This window comes from Anolis carolinensis, chromosome 5, assembly GCF_035594765.1.
Source record: "Anolis carolinensis isolate JA03-04 chromosome 5, rAnoCar3.1.pri, whole genome shotgun sequence".
NCBI lineage: Eukaryota > Metazoa > Chordata > Lepidosauria > Squamata > Dactyloidae > Anolis > Anolis carolinensis.
This window is the reverse complement of record NC_085845.1, coordinates 18,161,847-18,181,144: the sequence shown is the minus strand read 5'-3', so window position 1 is coordinate 18,181,144 and position 19,298 is coordinate 18,161,847. Positions and strand designations below refer to the sequence as shown.

At 40.0% G+C, this 19,298-nt stretch overlaps 1 protein-coding gene across 2 annotated transcripts; it reads right to left on the bottom strand.

Moving 5' to 3' along the window:
• Window positions 1-971: 971 nt before the first annotated feature.
• On the bottom strand, window positions 972-13,983 carry dspp (dentin sialophosphoprotein). Of its 2 annotated transcripts, XM_062981885.1 has the most exons (5): window positions 13,904-13,983; window positions 9,298-9,387; window positions 8,785-8,832; window positions 4,201-5,070; window positions 972-3,410 (listed from the first exon to the last, which is right to left on the bottom strand). In XM_062981885.1, exons 2-5 carry the CDS (start codon window positions 9,355-9,357, stop codon window positions 1,929-1,931), a joined length of 2,460 nt encoding a protein of 819 aa, XP_062837955.1. In that variant the 5' UTR covers window positions 9,358-9,387; window positions 13,904-13,983; the 3' UTR covers window positions 972-1,928. The 2 variants fall into 2 exon arrangements, with proteins under 2 accessions (XP_062837955.1, XP_062837956.1); XM_062981886.1 differs by lacking the exon at window positions 8,785-8,832.
• Between the last annotated feature and the right edge of the window lie 5,315 nt (window positions 13,984-19,298).

The window sequence follows — 19,298 nt, the reverse complement described above, 5'->3', positions numbered from 1 at the left end:
ATAGGTACTATGCAGAAATCTCATTTTAGATGTAAAAACATCTGGTGGAAGTTGACAGTAGCGCTACCTAAGAAAATTAGGATTTGGAGATTCCTAGAGACATGTTCTGTCGGGTTTAAAAATGTGTTAATTCATGTTTTTTCTGCTCCCAAAGGGGTTCTCCATCCTTAACCCCTATGAAAGTAGAGCTGCTAAGAATACAGGGTTGTCTTTTTATCAAAATATTAGCCTTTGATAGAACTGTCAAGTTTGATAATAAAAACAAAAAATGAATTCCTAACATTGAATATATGTTATTTCCATACTTTATAAAACATGTCAAAGTTCAACAGACTGAAAGCCAAATTCATGTCTTCATTTTTAAAGAAAATCTGAAAACCAGTGATAAGTGATTGTCTCCATATTGCTGGATTGGTGAATTTGTTATAGATAGCACTCCAAACTTTAAAGACACTATTCAAGGTGCTGGGCATATATTTGGGGTGGAGTTCACTGTTGTTTTCTGCTAGTTCATTGTATACAAACTTTGTTTCATTCACAACATTATTAAAAATATATAGTACAAAATTACCTATAGGCTATTTATAAAAAGGTGTTTAGACTTGGGTCTTAATTGGGTCTTAATTCTAAGATATTTATTTTATTTATTTACAGCATTTATATCCCGCCCTTCTCACCCCGAAGGGGACTCAGGGCGGATCACATTACACATATAGGCAAACATTCAATGCCTTTTAACATAGAACAAAGACAGACAAACATAGGCTCCGAGCGGGCCTCGAACTCATGACCTCCTGGTCAGAGTGATTCATTGCAGTGATTCATTGCAGCTGCTCTCCAGCCTGTGCCACAGCCCGAGCCCGCGCCACAGCCCGAGATAGATTATTGTATACATATATTCCAAAATCCAAAGAAAATCTGATTTCCAAAACACTTCTCATCATAAGCATTTTGGATAAGAAATACTCAGCTTGTATCAAATGTTTGTTTTATTTTCAAGACAGAGTAGAAACCAAATCAACTTCTTTTTTAAAGGGAAAAAATCATATGACAAAGTGAAAAAATAATAATTTATTTTACAATTTACACATGGGGCACATTGATTTTAGGAGTATAATGTTGGGACCACAATGTTAAAGAAGGGTGCAAAGACGACAGAAGAATGCGATTTTACCAGGCATTTCACAATGGCTCATTCATACATGCAAGCCATCAAACAATCTTGATCTTTGGTGTATGAAATTGTATATTAAATATTGGGGTTGTGTGACCTCTGCTTATCAACAATCATGTATCCATTGCACAAAAATTTAATTTAATTTAATGCTAAAACAAATTATAGTACAGTGTTCCCTCACTACTTCGTGGTTCACTTTTCACGGATTTGCTGTTTCGCGATTTTTCAATAAACTATAAAAGAATATTATAAATCGTAAATAAATTACAATTTACAGCCTAAGGAAAGGAGGAAGGAGAAGCCGAAGGGAGAGAAAAGGAGCCCAAGCGACAAGAGGAAAAGGAGGCGATTTGTCAACACACAATTGGTTGATAAAGACTTAAAATAGTGTATAACTACTAAAATAATGTATAAATATTAAAATAAATATAGTGTCCCTACTTCGCGGATTTTCACTTATTGCGGGTGGGCCTGGAACGTAACCCCTGAGATAGGTGAGGGAACACTGTACTTGAAAATGTTACTGCTCATATGTTTTATTTATGTATTAAATTTATATTCCATCATTCAGGACAAAATGGGACTAAAATTGCACCTTTTCACCTAGTGTTTTTCTTAAACCACTTTGACCTTATTTTTGTGGAGTCATGTGCTTAAGAATATTATCTTTGCTCCTATATATTCACTTGTTCACCCATTCTCTGCCATCATTGCTGTAAGGTGGATTCATTTGGTCTTTCTTCCCTTTAGGTTAGTAATCACTGGTCAAGTCATTGCTCTCACTGCCTTCACTTATGGAATCATTTTCATTGTCCATGGCTTCAGACTGAACCCTGCTGTCACTCGCCTCACTTCCTGTGGATTCATCATCACTAGTATCAGCAGCACTGTTGCTGACAGTATCATTGGATTGATTTGCTGAACTATTTTCACTCTCGTTGCTTGCTGGCTCATCTTCCCCCTCACTTTCAGTCTCTGAATTGGTCTCATTTTCACTGCTACCAGCTTGGCTGTCATTTTCTTTGCCGTTCTCAGATTCACTTTCATTGCTGCTGTCGGATTCACTCTCACTTTCGCTGCTGCTGCTATCATTCTCACTCTCACTGCTGCTATCAGAATTGCTTTCGCTCTCACTACTGCTGCTTTCGCTGCTGCTGCTTTCACTCTCGCTGCTGCTGCTTTCGCTGCTGCTGCTTTCACTCTCACTGCTACTCTCAGATTCCCCATCACTCTCACTGCTACTGCTATTTTCACTCTCACTGCTGCTCTCAGAATCACTGTCACTCTCACTGCTGCTCTCAGAATCACTGTCACTCTCACTGCTGCTCTCAGAATCACTGTCACTCTCACTGCTGCTCTCAGAATCACTGTCACTCTCACTGCTGCTCTCAGAATCACTGTCACTCTCACTGCTGCTCTCAGAATCACTGTCACTCTCACTGCTGCTCTCAGAATCACTGTCACTCTCACTGCTGCTCTCAGAATCACTGTCACTCTCACTGCTGCTCTCAGAATCACTGTCACTCTCACTGCTGCTCTCAGAATCACTGTCACTCTCACTGCTGCTCTCAGAATTACTTTTGCTCTCACTGCTGCTCTCAGAATCACCGTCACTCTCACTGTTGCTCTCAGAATCACCGTCACTCTCACTGCTACTCTCAGAATCACTGTCACTCTCACTGCTGCTCTCAGAATTACTGTCACTCTCACTGCTGCTTCCAGATTGATCTGGGCTGCTGTCTGGTTGGCTGCCACTCTCACTGCTAACTGCCTGGCCACCAGACTCATTGCCATCCTCACCACTCTCTGGTTGACTGTTACTGTCTTGCCCATTGCTCTCAGACATCTCACTCTCATTTTCTTCAGTACTTTGGTTCCCCTCTCCCTGAGATGTGTCTTCTGAGTGTTCCTCATTGCTTGCATCAGCAGAGAGATCTTGCTGGCTGCTGTTCTCAGAGACTTGGCTTTCATTGGGTTCATCCCCTTGCATGAGCTCATCACTCACACTATAAACAGAGTTGCTTTCACTTTCACTGTTATCTTTAGCACCACTGCTGTTTGCTTGATCTTCCCTGACTTCAGTCCTCTGCCTGCTGGCCTCTTCAGAGCTGGTCGTATTATTAAGCCCATCTGTGGGCATTCTGTTGTCAGGGATTGTATTATTTCCAGTTTCATCCACATTGCCATTACCTACAGTGTCATTGTTTACAGCTGTACTGTTACTTTCCAGGCCCTGCAGAACCAAAGGAAAGACAAAAATTGTCAGTGCAAGGCAAACAATAGGTGTTTTGAAGCATCTGTGCATTTGTCAGAAAAAGCATCTAAAAGTCATGTTTCCCTGTGGCCTTTTCTCCTACTAACAAATAATTTATAAGTGGGAGAATTAAAATGATGTACTATGGAAATGGGTTTAGAATAAGGCAGTTCACCTCATTCAATATGGAATCTTTTCATCTGTTAAAGCTGGCCTTCAGCAAGCAGACTGAATGCCTTCAGTCATAATAATCATAGCGGTGTATGTGTACATGCCTTCAAGTTGCTTCCCAACCAATGGTGACTCCAAAAATTTAATAACCTTTCCTTTGCTAGGAATACTCAGAAATGGCTTTGCTATTGCCTTTCTCTGAAATGTAGCCTACAGCACCTGGTGTGCCTTGATAATCTCCCATCCAAGTCCTAAACAGGTCGGACCATGCTTAGGTTCCAAGATCAGGTGGGATCTTCTAATTTTTCAAGTTTCACAAAGTGATTTTAAGCAATATTCGTAATAAATGAGTCTCTTTGCTGCCTTCAGATAACTGTAAAAGGTGAAAAAGGTGATAAAAGTGGTTTTAGGAATAAATAAGTGCATTACTCTCCTTTGGCTGCAGACAACAGAGAATAGCATAAGAACATCAAAGAACTCCATATGACTTTCCCACCCTTGAACTGCAAAAATATATGTCTCTGCTACTGTTCAAAGAGATATTCAGTAGTGCCCTACTCCCTTGCCATACACAATAACAATTGCATGCCAAGCCTACCTCGTCTCTTTTCTTTTCAAGGCATAAATTTGCATTTCCTGTGCTCATGTTTTCATCATCTTGGGTATTGAGAGAATTATTCATGTTGCCTCTTTTGCCCTCTCTTCCCCCATTTGGAATGTTATCACAACTTGGACCACTGCTCCCATTACTATGTTTTTCACTCTCATTTTCTCCAAGAATCACTGTTCCTCCTGATTGTCCAGTTCCCAAGCCATCACTGGAGCCTTCTTCATCTGTGTTTCCATCAATACCACTGCCACCTTCGAGGATGTCTGTCCAGTTTGTACTTTCTTCTTGAACTGATCTTCCCTCAGAGATATTCTGAAGCCCCGTACTTATATGCCAATATCCATCTGTGCTGTTTAGACTCTGAACTTGACTGCTCTGATATCCTGTAACATCAATATATCCTTCCTCAACTGGTTTAATGATGTTTGCATTTTCTTCATGGTTGCTCACATCATTTTGAACAAGTCCAGAAATGTCTTCCTGGGCTGTGTTGTTGGTATTCCATTCATTGCCACCAACATCCCTGTTTTCTAAGTTGTCTTTCACAGTTTCCCTTCCAATAATACTTGTCTCAGCAGACAAGTCTTCTTTACCTTCTCTTGGTCTTACATTACTAGGGTTAGTCTCAGCTTCACCAAGCCCATTTCCAATAGAATTCACAGAATGAGCATCTCTGTTGGTTACATTGGCATTGGAGAGAGCTTCTGCTGGTTTACAGTCTTCAAGGCCAACAGTACTATCTCCTCTTGTGATGCAATTGGTATTTACAAGGTTCCTTCCATGATTTTCAGTTTCATAAAAGTTCCCATAGTTTTCTGTGCCAACATGCTCTCTGTTTTGACCTGTACTTGACGCAATCTATAAAGAGATGCAAAATTAGAAGGTAGAGATTAAAAGGAGGGAGTTAAAGAGGGGAGGTCCCAAAAATAGTCCAGTGAGGACTGAGCATACTCATTAGGCTCAAAATCCTGGGTAGTGGGAAGAAGAAACAAAAGCAAAACAAAACAGGAAAGGATAGAGGATGGCATGGCTGAGTGGAGCAATGTACAAGAATATGCATCCTGCTGTGTCTCAAATTGATTAGGTACCTGGTAAGATCCAGATTTTTGCTAAGATCCAGTGTGGGCTCAGTGTGGATTTTTGGAAAAATGTCATCCTGCACTGCCTAAGTCTCTATAGTTAGATAGAAAGCCTAGAAAAGAGTTAGGGACACCTTCCCCAGTCCTATGCATGCTTTGATTAGGCTTTACTATTGTTTCCTCCTCCCTGTCCTGTTCAGAACAACCCCATCCTTTGATGCTTTAAAAATGAGATCTCTCCTAGGGCTTTGACGTAACTTCCCCAATTTGGCCTTTGGAATGTTTATAGCCCTAGAGAAGAAGAGACCCACAAGGTTGGTCGCCTTTCGATCTTCCTGCTTTGTTCCAGAGAGGACTCACTTTGTCCCCTCTTCTAGTCAAGATGTAGCTATCTAGACCTTTGTTATTTTGATCCATCTATGTGTATTAGATCAGGTTAGATTAGCTAGTTAGCTCCAAACCTTTCTATCCATCAATGGATTTCTTTTTACCTCAATAAATGCTTTTAAACTTTAAAGCTAGCTTTGCGGTCCTTTGCCATCCTGAAGACACAGAGGCTTTCTTAAACTCACTGCATAAGTCTCACTGCTGCATTTACTCTGCTATTTTAATGGGAATTTACCTCATAAAGGGGGTGATTTGAGCTTAACAGCTCATCAATTCCCAACATGGATTGGGTCTGGGGACTGCGTCATGCGATCCCCAGGCCCAATCCACACAGCCCTCTTGGGTTTTCAGGGCTCCATGAGCCTGGAAAACCAAGAGAGCACAAGCCCCTCCCCCAAACCCCCAAAATAAGCCCTTAAAATTAAAACAACTTACCCAGAATCCATTAAAGTACTTATGGAGTCCTCCGGGCACATAGAATGATGTCCTCATAGAAAAGACGCACAGGAGGGTAAATTGTTTTAATTTTTAAGGGCTTATTTTGGGGGGCTTTTGGGTGTCTGGTACCAGAAGGGCATCTAGACACCCCCACCCCTGGAAAGTACAGGTTTTGGGGGGAGGTGTGGGGACTTGAACACACATTTAAGTGAAGTCTGGAAGCACCCTTTGTTATAAGTCTCACTGATGCTCATGTTGTAAAAATCCAACCATTGTACTATTCTCTACCTCCAGCCAAAGAGGTAACTAGAGGAAAGTTAACCTGCCTAACATTAAAAATCCAACAATATTCTACATCTGATACTTAGTATCAGTCCATCTTAAGAGCCAGCCACCAGATTGAGCAAATGAAGCCTATTCAGCTTCTGACTGAGGTGCAAGGACGAGGATGTTTCTACCCCCTTCCTACCAGTGTGCAAGACTGTATGGCAAGGAGTCCTGCTTCTAACTGTTACAGCCTCAGTGGCTGGCAGGAGAGGACTGGAAACATCTTTCTCCTTGTGCCCCAGTCAGAAGCTGACCTCTTTCGCCTGATCTGGCTACTGGGTCTTAAGATGAGCTGAGGTGGAATTTATATAAGTTTTACAATCAGAATGTATAGTACTACTGAATACAGACCAGTTGCACATTTATTACTTTAGATCCATAACTGTAATATTAATAGATCCATAACAGTCATTGTTAATAACAACAATAGTATAACAAATGATTCTGGTAAATAGGGTGTTTTGAGATGTTTTGCTGCATGAGGTGTGCTTTAATGCTACTTTGGGAAAACTAGACCTTTAAGAACCAGAGTCAATATAAATTTTTGGGTTGAGAATTTCCAGTCGTATCTCTTCTAGCCAACTGATATAATCCTAAAGGTCATTCCTTGGTGACTGATATAACAAGAAAGAGTTTTGACTCCTGAACAAAACTGTACTTGCTTGGCCTCCAGCGAAGGTGGCGACAATGACTGGTGGGAGGGCTGTTTTCAGGCTCAGGGCCATATGTTGGAACCTGTGACAAGAGCTAAAAATGGGAGCTCAATTTGGCACAGACAGGAAAACCACTGTTCTTTAAATATTAGTTTTTCAGGAAGTACCAAGTTAGGCCTGGACGGAATGTCAAAATTCAAAGAACTTTGGGATCAAAACGACACGGCAGGGTGTAAAGATAGCATCACCTCACCTTTCTGTTTACTTCATGAGGGACAAACGCCAGAAGGGATTATAGCATTAGCCTGCTGCCTTGGCACAGCACTCTCTTGCCTTTTTTGAGGCCTGTTAGAGGCTCACGGGCTTATTGTAACTTAAGAGATGTGTGTTAAGAGTCTGCTTCACCAGATGCCTTGCTTAGAAAGAAATAAAGTTATCCAGGACCAGCCCACAACATTGTGCTGCCGAGGTAAAGGACAAGGTGGAGCAGTCTTCCATCTCATGCACAGAAGTTGACTGGGCTGACAGTTCAACTTTATTTCAACAATGACAATGGTAGAAAGGACATATTCACACTACAGAATTACAGCGTGAATTATAACACCCATTGGTCCCAAATTAGATTTCTGCTTATAGGGCTTTTGGAGTTTGGGACCGATGGGGTCATACCAAGATGATAGTCAGGTGGCTCTGCCCCACTCTCATGTCTCAGTGGAAGTTAGTGTCTTTCTACTCACGTAGATTTCAACATATGCCATTCTGGATATATTCAACAAGTATCTGGATGAATTCATTAACTTAATATGTTGTCGAAGGCTTTCATGGCTGGGATCACAGGGTTGTTGTATGTTTTCCGGGCTGTATGGCCATGTTCCAGAAGTATTCTCTCCTGATGTTTTGCCTATATTTATGGCAGGCATACTCAGAGATTGTGAGGTATATACCTCACAATCTCTGAGGATGCCTGCCATAGATGTGGGCAAAACGTCAGGAGAGAATACTTCTGGAACATGGCCATACAGCCCAGAAAACATACAACAACCCTTCATTAACTTAATTTACTAGGTGAGTCAGCCAATACATTGATCTGGACACATGCAGGGGCAAAGACTAAGCTGTAATCAATAAGATTGTAGCTCTTTCCTTACCAACAAATGTTTAATATGATTTTACTAAGCATGCAACTAATAGTTGTTTGAGAAGTCACCACATTCTACTCAACTATAGGGCTGTCCCTAGGAGCAGATCCTTCAAATGAGTACAAAGCTGCCCTCTTAAGATCCAAGTCTTTTTTCAGGAAGAATAGTATTCCTAATCAGCTACGTGTGTGTGTGTGTGTGTGTGTGTGTGTGTGAGCCTTCAAGTCACCCGTTGATTTTGGGTGGCCCCATTAATTACATGAGGTTTTCTTTGGCAACACAATTAAATTCCTCTGAAATGTAGTTCACAGCACCTGGTATTAGTTGATGTTCTCTCACCCAAGTACTAAACAAAGCTTACCTGCTTAGCATCCAAGGTGAGATGAGAAATGAAATTCGAGAAGAATTGTACAGGAAACTTTAAGCAAAATATTCATTACAAGATAAATGTAAAACAGACAATTCTGCATTTATAATGCAGAAAATCTGATATTACAATTCAAAATCAAGTCACATGTGCACAAAGATATTTTGCAAAGACAGACTTACCTGATTTTGTCCAATAGTATTGTTAGTGTCTTGAGCATGCTGCAATAGCTTGCAAATTGGGGGAAAAATACAAACATAGGTGAAAAGGGAATGGATATAAATAATTAGCACAGAAGATACATTTCTGTTGGACACTACAAATTGAATTTGTATAACATGATATATTAATAATCTATAAAATGAATAAAAATATTTGAACTAAAGATATAAGAGACAATAATTTAATTTGGATATTTTTCTCCTAATTTTTTTAAAATGTGCAACTTGAGTAAAACTATAGCTGTTAGGGGGAAACTGGTGCAATTTTTGGAATCAGTAGGTCAAATATACCCAGAAGTAAGTTTAACATTTGAGGCACCAAAATGTGTGTTGCCAGTGTAATCCAAGTATTTACTCATAAGAGCCACATGATGGAAACTATATACCTTTACATCACTCTACACATCTGCTTCGTAATGTGTTAATGAATAGACCTGGCATTTGTTAAAGAACAGTGTTAGGAAAAAGACTTACTGGGGCTGCCGCAACAGTTGCAACAATGTAAAGGAACACAATTGTTCTCTTCATGTTCATTGGCAGGCACAGCCTGACCTTACAGATTGGCTGCAAATAATCAGATCAGATAATGAATTTTTAATCCAACCAAACAATATTACACTTACAAAGATATACACAGGGCTGAAGGAGGGGAGGAAAATTACTGGGGTCAAGATCTCTGGAGGGTCCAAACTTTGGAGGTCCCAGACAATGAATGAAACAAACAAACAAACAAACAGTACATAATGAAATACCTTAACCTCCCATATTTTAAGATTAGATAAAGGTGAAGGTTTTACCTTGACATTAAGTCTAGTCATGTCCGACTCTGGGGGTTGGTGCTCATCTCCATTTCTAAGCCAAAGAGCAGGCATTGCCCATAGACACCTCCAAGGTCATGTGACCGGCTTGACTGCATGGAGCGCCGTTACCTTCCTACCGGAGCGGTACCTATTGATCTACTCACATTTGCATGTTTTCGAACTGCTAGGTTGACAGAAGCTGGGGCTAAGAGCAGGGGCTCACCCCACTGCCCGGATTCGAACCACTGATCTTTCAGTCTGCAAGTTCAGCAGCTCAGCGGTTCAATCTGTTGCACCACCGGGGGCTAAGATTAAGGTGTTTTATAATATCCAACAATGTGTGGCTGAGTAACATCAAAGTTTGGTTAGAAGGGTATGGTCAGGCAATAAGAAGGCAAATGTTATTAAGGAGGAAAAATGCTGCAATAAAACTACTATTTTACGCAGATAAACCTTTAAATCTATGAACTGAGTTCCAGAGAGTCTGAACCCTCCCTTCAAAACAATTAAAATACAACAATTGGGGTGTGTTTGTGTGCAGATGCATAGCTTGATTCACAGTAAATACTACATAATAGTTAATTATAAATTCAAATTGTTCTTATCAGATCTTGCTGAAAAACACAGCTTTCTCTTCTGAAGTCATCAATAAAGCTGTCTTTCAAGTACGTTGGAAATGAAATCACTTGCAGCCAGGCGTTTAGGGGTAAAAGAGAAATCTGGGGCTTTTAAAGAAAAGTTTAGAAACCAAATGTGTTGCTACTGAAGGGTATGAACAAAAGGTCAATATCTCCACAATCTAGATTTAGGGAGGACTTTCCAATCATGTATCTTGGTTCAGGCTCAGTGCCAGCTCTTAACGGCTTTGGATGTATGCTACATTTTAATGGGAATTAGAATATTAAACAAGAGTGAATTGTAGCAAAATGATGAGGAGTGGAATCATCATGTTCAGGGATCCCGGAAACAGGTCAGAATGAATGATCTTCTAGAATATTTCATTCTGTCCTCACTCTGCTGAATCTTCCATCCCCTCCAAGTTAGAAACATATAGTAGGCCCTTGTTAATTTCTGGGGTTGGGTTCCAGGATCCACATGGATATCAAATTCATGGATGCTGAAGCTCCATTATATACAGTGGTATTACAGTAGAGACTCACTTATCCAAGACTTGCTTATCCAAGCTTCTGGATTATCCAAACCATTTTTGTAGTCAATGTTTTCAATATATCGTGATATTTTGGTGCTAAGTTTGTAAATACAATAATTACAACATAACATTACTGCGTATTGAACTACTTTTTCTGTCAAATTTGTTGTATAACATGATGTTTTGGTGCTTAATTTGTAAAATCATAACCTAATTTGATGTTTAATCGGCTTTTCCTGAATCCCTCTTTATTATCCAAGATATTCGCTTATCCAAGCTTCTGACGGCCCGTTTAGCTTGGATAAGTGAGACTCTACTGTATATAAAATAGCAAAATCAAAGCTGGCTTTTTTGTATTTTTAAATATATGTATTTTCAAGTTGTTGATTAGAAGGCGTGGATACAGAAGGCTGACTGTATATGTTTTTGTAATGTTTATTTAATTAAAATTAAAGGCAGATAACAATATAACAAAGCATTAGATTACAGATGATCTGCAGCAGAAAATGAAAATGTTAAAATTCCTCCAGATGTTTCTGGACTGCAACCAGGGGCGGCCTTAGGTATAAGCGAGGGAAGCTTCTGGGTGTGGCACCAATCCCCTAGGGGGCACTATTGAGGCATGCCCGGTTCAGTGCACACAGAGAGAGAGAAAGAGAGAGAAAGAGAGAGACGGGCAAACAAAAGTTTACCTCTCTGCCTCAGAGCCGTCTTTGCCTCTGACTAAATCCCCAGCCAGCTGCTCAAGAGCTAGAGCAGCACCCAACCTGGGAGAGAGTCTCTTGCTTCTCCAGCGGCACCCAGTTCCGCTTCCCTCTTTTGACTCCCTCCAGTGAGTCTCCCTGTCTCCCTCTTCCCCTGGCCAAGGTCCGCGGGCTCCTAATGTCTGCTCTCCTCCTCTTATTCCCAGTTTTTTTTAAAACTAGCTTGGGTACCTGGCAATTCCTGGGTTATTTGAAAGGGGCATTGTTTGTTTTTTGGAAGTTAGGGTTTAAATCAGATAATCTGGAATCAGATCCTAGAATATAAGGCAGTGTAGATTCATCATGAAGCCCCTTCCATATTGCCCCTATATCCCAGGATTTGATTCCCTACACTGCCAGATAATCTGGGATAAGAAGATAATCTGGGACCAGATCCTGGAAATTAGAGCAGTGTAGATCCAGCCTGAGTCTCCTTCCTCACTGCTGCTATATCCCAAGATCCAATCCCAGATTATTTGCTCTGAAATGGATTCTATGAGTCCACACTGCCAGATAATCTAGGATAAGAAGATAATCTGGAATCAGATCCTGGGATATAGGGCAGTGTAGATCCAGCCTGAGTCCCCTTCCTCACTGCTGCTATATCCCAAGATCTGATCCCAGATTATCTGCTCTGAATTGGATTATATTAGTCTATACTGCCAGATAATTTGGGATAAGAAAATAATCTAGAATCAGATCCTGGGAATTAGGGCATAGATTCAGCCTGAGGCCCCTTTCACACTGTCCTTATATCACAGGATCTTATCCTAGATTATCTGCTCTGAACTGGATTATATGAGTCTATATTGCCAGATAATCCAGGATAAAATAATCTGGGATCAGATCCTAGGATATAGGGCAGTGTAGTTCCAGCCTGAGTCCCCTTCCACACTGTCCCTATATCCCAGAATCTTATCTCAGATAATCTTCTTACCCCAGCTTATATAGCAGTGGAGACTCATATATTCCAGTTTTAATCAGATCATCTGGAATCAGATCCTGAGACATAAGGCAACGTAGAAGGGGCCTGATTTTCATTATTAATTCCAATGGGTTTAACATGGGGGGAAACAAACCTCAATTAAAGTATCAGTTTGTAAGCTTTTTTGGGACACCCTGTTTAGAGCAAGTTCAGATGGCTTTTAATACAGGAGGATTAAAGGCATAGAAATATCCACACTGACATTTCTATGCAGGTTCAAACCAGTATTGTAAGGGGAAAAATACAGAAAATCTGGAACAAATTGGAAGCCTAGAAGAGGAGGAAATCGCACCAATTGCAGAACCTTGTTCCAAGTTAAGGAGTTTGCTGGAGTTCTCAAGAGTTTTTAGGAAGCTGCATGTAAAGGATCAGTGTAGATTGGGAGGAGGGAAGGGGACTTGATCTCTCCTCCATGCAATCGGGATAGAGGGGTCCTGATTATCCCTGTTTGCAACTAACTTGGATTCCTGGCTGTATGCGGCTGATTGCTGTAGGTTTTTTGGGCTGTATGGCCATGTTCCAGAGGCATTCACTCCTTACGTTTCGCCCACATCTATGGCAGGCATCCTCAGAGGTTGAGGTCTGTTGGAGACTGGAGAAGAACTTACAGCCCGAAAAACCTACAGTTTAGGACCTGATTGGTTTGGGGGGAGGGGCAAAATACTGTTTGCTTACACTTGAAAATTACCTAGGGCCGGCCCTGACTGCAACCTCCAACATCCTTCACCATTTTAATGACGCCCAACCTTTGTTGGCTGAGGCAATAGTTTGACTTTGGCCCCTTCCACACAGCTGTATAAAATCCACATTGAACTAGATTATATGGCAGTCTGGACTCAGACAACCCATTTCAAAGTAGATATTGTGGATTATCTGCCTTGATGTTCTGGGTTCTATGGCTGTGTGGAAGGGCCCACTATCAAATGAGAAAAGCAGCCCTGCATCACTGACGAATGAAAATAATATAATATTCCTCATTATTAATGATTCAAGTCTTTTTCAGTGCAAAGCCTCACTTGCTGAAAGTAGCAACCCACTTAATATTTCATATTTCCCATTTCTAAGATGTTAATTGATGGGAAAGGACTGAAGTTAAAGAATGTTTTGTCAGGAGAGTGGAGAAAAGAAATATTAACATAAATGCTTATTTTACATTAAAAGCTAAATTCAGTTCTTACAATTGCTTGTCTAATGGATATTTTAACTGAACTGAATGGGAGGAAAAACTGGTCACATTTCAACCTTGCAGTGATCCAAGTAATGACATGCAAAGCACTTTACTTTTAAATTGGACTCAAAATTAGTCCACAAAAGCTTATGCCACAATAAATCTCTTTTATTGACATTTCTCTTGTTTTAAGAAAAATAAAGCAGCTCACGGTCAAGTTTGGAGATTGCTTACCTTGATATCCGAGCAAGCAACTATCTTTGAGATCTCGAATCACTGCAGCGAAACCAGTGGGCGCTTTGCTTGCCACCTTTGGACTTGCTGAAATTTAAACTCTGCTTCAGTAAAATACTAACCAATCATTGCTCTTGGGGTACTTGCAAGACGTCTCTTTGGTGGTGAAGTACATATTAACCACCCACGTTTTCTTAACAGAACAACTGGCTCTCATAGCCCCCAAAATCACCTTGGTTCCAGCATGACTAGACTGCTTTCTTTCGGCTTAATTAAAAAGCTCACATGAAGCTAGTTTAGCCGCTCTTAAATATATAGAATCAGATGGCTAAAGTTATCAGCAGTGCTTTCAGACACGGTGACCCAGACACTTCTTTCCCTATTGTGGCCTTCAACGTTGCAATCTCCCACTATTTCCACTGAATATTCTTTCTTTATGAAAATCATGACGTACTTGGGATGGGCATTAGTTGGACAAATAGTTAGGATCAAGAATTGCCTTGTTGATGTGTCATGATGTATTCAAATCTTTCTTATGCAAATTGTTTGAAAAGTCATTAAAGTGCAAGAGCAGGTGGATTTTTTCAGTTGATCAATGAAACCTATTTGTACAGGAATTTTTTTTTCCGTGTCAGAAGCAACTGCTTCTGGAGTGAAAGAATTGGCCATCTGCAAGGACGTTGCCCAGAGGATGCCCAGATGTTTTGATGTTTTGGCCATCCTTGTGGAAGGCTTCTCTCATGTCCCCGCATGGAGCTGGAGCTGATAGAGGGAGCTCATCCGCGCTCTCCCCGGGTGGGATTCAAACCTGGCAGCCTTCAGGTCAGCAACCTAACCTTCAAGTCACAAGGCTTTTATCCCCTAGGCCACCAGAGGCTCCACTGTACAGGAAATAAGGTGCCTACATTCCCAGACCAGCCTTTCTAACCATCTCTCAGATATGTTGTCTGTAACTTCCATCAGCCACAGCCAATAATTATGCTTCACATTACACTATGTAACAAAATTCGAAATAAAAATTCCTTTCCTGGTTTGAAAGTGTTATTCCTGTTTAATTGTATGGTACTTACTTGGAAAGTAGTTGTAATACTCCAGAAACATTGTTTTTATGGCTGCCACAAACTGTGTTGAATTGGTTGAGACTCAATGAGATATTCATTGAAAAACTATAGCAAAATGTGCTACAGGTTGTCCTGCAAAAGCAAAGTTTTTGCAGCTTAATAAACTTTTTAAATGTTTTTTATGATAGAACCAATTAGAAAATGACATTTATAATCCAGGAACAAAAATCATGTTATAGTTGGGAAGGGCCATGCAGAGGGCAGGGCATCTATCGGGGACAGCCTATGGTCTGGGGTAATAAAACCCCTTGTCATACTATGAGTAGTGCTCCTACTCTTTTGTTTTTTCCCCACCCCTTTCTCATTGATCCTTCTCTTCCTGCAAAAAAAGAAAAAAGAAAACCAGGGAATATCCAATAGAACCCTAGACTGAATAAGATTTTTCTCTAGATAGGAAAACCTGTTTGATGAGAAATTTCAAGCAACTGTTTTTTGAGTACTCTTCAATGTACAATAATTTGACATCTTGTGTTACTTTCTGATGTTTAAACATGTCTCTTTACATGTTGTTCTTTGCATTTTGTACTACCCTGAAGAACGCATTAAAATACAATGACTGAGATTGAGCATCAGAGGGTACGATGTGTAATTTTATGATGGTAGAGCTTTGTCGCTAGTGAGATACGCAATTGTGTTTTGCAGCAATATCTCACATATCTTACTGTGCAGCCAGAGCTTCCATATCACAACGTTCCCTGGTGGAAACATGCTCTATTGTTCATTGTGATCTATTGTGATCAGATGTGATCAAATGTGATCTATTGTGATCAAGCATGACCTATTGTGCATCCTATTGACCCTTGTGCAACAGTCACACTGGTCATATAATTTGTTCAATGGTCTCAGAGACATGGTGATACCTCCCCTACCCACTGAGAATACAAATGTTGTGCAACATTTTGATTCACAGTCATACAATTATTAAGTCATTTTACGGTGACATAAAGAATACCTAACAGGATTCAAAGTGCTATTTATAGGCTCAAACCCATTAGGTTTTTAAATAATTAAACTTCACTTCATATTATCTTGAGAAGTTTCTTCATCATTCATGTTTCCTTTCTTGGCAACCTGGCAATCATTCAGCATTTCCTTTTGCTCATTTTCCTTTTCTTTGTACTTTAAAAAAAATCTCTTTTATCCTTTATCTTTATATGATCTGGATACATTCTTCACTTCAAAACCTGCCATTTTCCAGTGCAGTTCTTGTGAAGAAACCGAGATGTTAGAGATAAAACCTGAATGAGGGCATTGGTATAGATGTCACAGAAATAGACCAGGCAGCTGGCTGTAAAAACAGACATGATGGGTAAAAACTGGCTAACTAGGAGGCATCATAAAATAATAACATCATGATTTCATTTTAACTGCTATGATCCCATCCTGTGGTATCCAGTTTAGAGAGTGGTATTTAGAAGTCTCCGCCAGACAGCTCTGCTTCCTCACTAAAAAAACAGTGTGTCCTTCATTTCCACAGGTTCTGCATCCACAGCTTTAACTGACCATAGCTCAAAAATATTCCAAGTAAATTCTAAAAAGCAAACCTTGGTTTTGTCATGTGCTGTCCACAACACTGGGCTACACTCTGCTGTAGTCTCCCACCATTTCACATATTCTCAGGTTTCCTATGTGGCGGAATGAAAATCACGCGTAGTTCACATTTGGCCAGTTCACACACTGTCTTGCCAGAGAAATGATATGCCACACAGATGATCAGTAAAGAACAAGAAGTTTACTCCTCAAAATGCAGAGCAACATATATACAGCCATATGAACAGTTGCATTGACTTACACAATGCCCTTTGAGAGATTCAAATGGTCCTTAGATGTCCATGTAAAATGTCTTCTCTTTAGCAGCCCAGGAGCAAAACTCTCTCTCGCTGAGCTCCTCCACAGAAAACCAAAAATTGTTGCCAAAAATCCCAGGCTCAGTTAGCTCCCTGGGTGTGACCCAACCAATCAGCTTTGTGCTTTCATTTTCAGTTAACACACACACCAATTGCTTTTTACATGTTCCAACATACTGTTGCCATTTTATATGAGGGATGCAATTTTACTATACTATGAGCATCCACAGATTTTGGTATCCGGTTTGGCTTAGAACCAGATTCCAGCAGATACAAGGGTAGCACCCCAGGCCTGAAGCCACCTATGACTATAGCAGCACACAAGAGTCCAGAGAAAAGGCAAACAATTTATTGCAAAAATACACAAAAGATATTTGGCAAACAAGCAAGGATAAGGAAATAAGGTGTAAAATCCAAAAAAGTGAGCACTCAATTGTCTCTGGTGAATCTATAAGCAAGACAGTCCAAAGATCGTCCCAAAATACAAAGGCAGCTTTGTATATCAAGCAAAATTTGAACAAGAATACAAAACAATAACATGAAGAACTTTGAATCCCAAAACGAAGACTTGAAACAGGAACTAGAGAATCCAGGCCTAGCCATACTTGAAAGCCATGTTGCCTAAACTGAAATCAGAGTGTCTGTTAGCTCCTAATAAACAGACATGAAAACATTATGTCTGCCCTGAAATTTCTACTTCCCACTACATTCCTTATTTAGAGAGGATGATTCAAATGCCTGTGCCTAGCCTTGAGGTTCAGAAGCAATTACATTATCGGGCCCTGCATCTTTGCCTGCATCTCTATCTGACATGGTTTCACTTTCTTGGACTACATCAGAAGGAATCCTAGGAAAGCCCACAATCCGGTATGACTCTAAATCATCCGGGAACCCATCATCCCCTGGCTGTTGTGATGCTAATGAGCTACAACAATTAAGAGCACATTGTACAGACTGCATGATCCCAAAAGATGTTGTCATGGCAGTTGAAGTGGTATTGTAGTGCTATAATTCTGTAGTGTGGAATAGTCTTATGTAAGATGGTCATGAGAACTAGGAAAACTTTTTTTAAAAAAATTAGCAGGCAGATAATATGCACCCAGTAGCTGCATCACTTGCCATTGTTCCCACTAGGTCTCATGTGTAGTGTGGTTGTACCCATAGGAGACATGCTTTTTGAGGAATTTTTTCAGACTACCTGATGTCCAGTGAAAGGCCCCAAATACCTGAAGAGTTCTCTTTATCTAACCCTATTTACACCTCTGCCATGGTTTGTACAAGAGGCTCAGAAGATGTGACAACAATCAAATATATATATATATATATATATATATATATATATATATATATATATATAGAGAGAGAGAGAGAGAGAGAGAGAGAGAGAGAGAGAGAGAGAGAGAGAGCGAGAGCATATGGTCCAGACATGAGGAAACTTGTCAGAAATGTAATGCTGACCTTGGAGCATAACATGAGAAACAACCCTCAATGATATCCTGATTATATGTCAACTGCACAGTCATATAAGTTGGATAATATTTTGTGGAATACTGGGAAGGTGGGAAAATGTGCCATTCATCTCCAAATGGTTCTAACCAGGATATTTCTTTGGAAGAGGCCTAAATAAATAAAAAAAATCAATGCAGTTGAATTTTAAGTATAAAACATCTGCTTGTCATCCAGACTATGGGCAGAGTGTGGTCAAGTCCATAACAATTACTGGACCACACAATTCTTTTGCTGGAAACCAAGATATCGAGTAGCAAAATGGTACCTAAGAGAATCCTTGTGGTTGTGTTTTGTTCCCATGAGATACAGTGAAGAAGGAATGCATGCTTCCCTTGCTATAGGGTGAGCTTTCAAGGAGTAAAAAATATTATTAATCAAGAATTTTATTAGAAGGCTATCCTCTGACAATATCTATAAGCAAATACCAAATAGGTAAATGAAGCAGAAAAAGAATCACCTTATACATAATTTTTTAAAAAATTCTCAGGTTAGGCAACCTGGATAATAATTTTCAATTCTCTTGTGGTTTCAAACTCATTCAGTTCAGAGCTAATCAAGCATTATTTTGATGGGATCTCAGCCTTCAGTCTGTTTCAGTAATTCATTTATTTATAATTTCTCCCCGGCAAGTGCCTTATTCCTGAATCATCTCACAGTAACTGAAATGAGGTAAAGCCAACACCAGACACAATAAGAAAAATGAGTCGACTAACAAAAATGGGGGGGAAAGGAAACATCAGTGCCCACAAGCTCTTTGTTAATCTGTAATAACCCATATAAATGCGATAGTAAATCCACATGAAGTCACATATCATTAATAGCATGACTAACTATGATTTCTAAAGATGATAACCGTCCAACTGGATAATCTTACTTACATCACTTCTAAGCTATTTCTCACTTAAATAAAGGCTTGTC

Excerpts from the sequence above, each read along its gene's own strand:
- dspp (XM_062981885.1), bottom strand. The coding sequence starts at position 9,357 with ATGAACATGAAGAGAACAATTGTGTTCCTTTACATTGTTGCAACTGTT. Across the intron at positions 8,833-9,297 it reads CAACTGTTGCGGCAGCCCCA|CTATTGCAGCATGCTCAAGA; the intron begins GTAAGTCTTTTT and ends CCAATTTGCAAG. Across the intron at positions 3,411-4,200 it reads TTGAAAAGAAAAGAGACGAG|GGCCTGGAAAGTAACAGTAC; the intron begins GTAGGCTTGGCA and ends TTGGTTCTGCAG.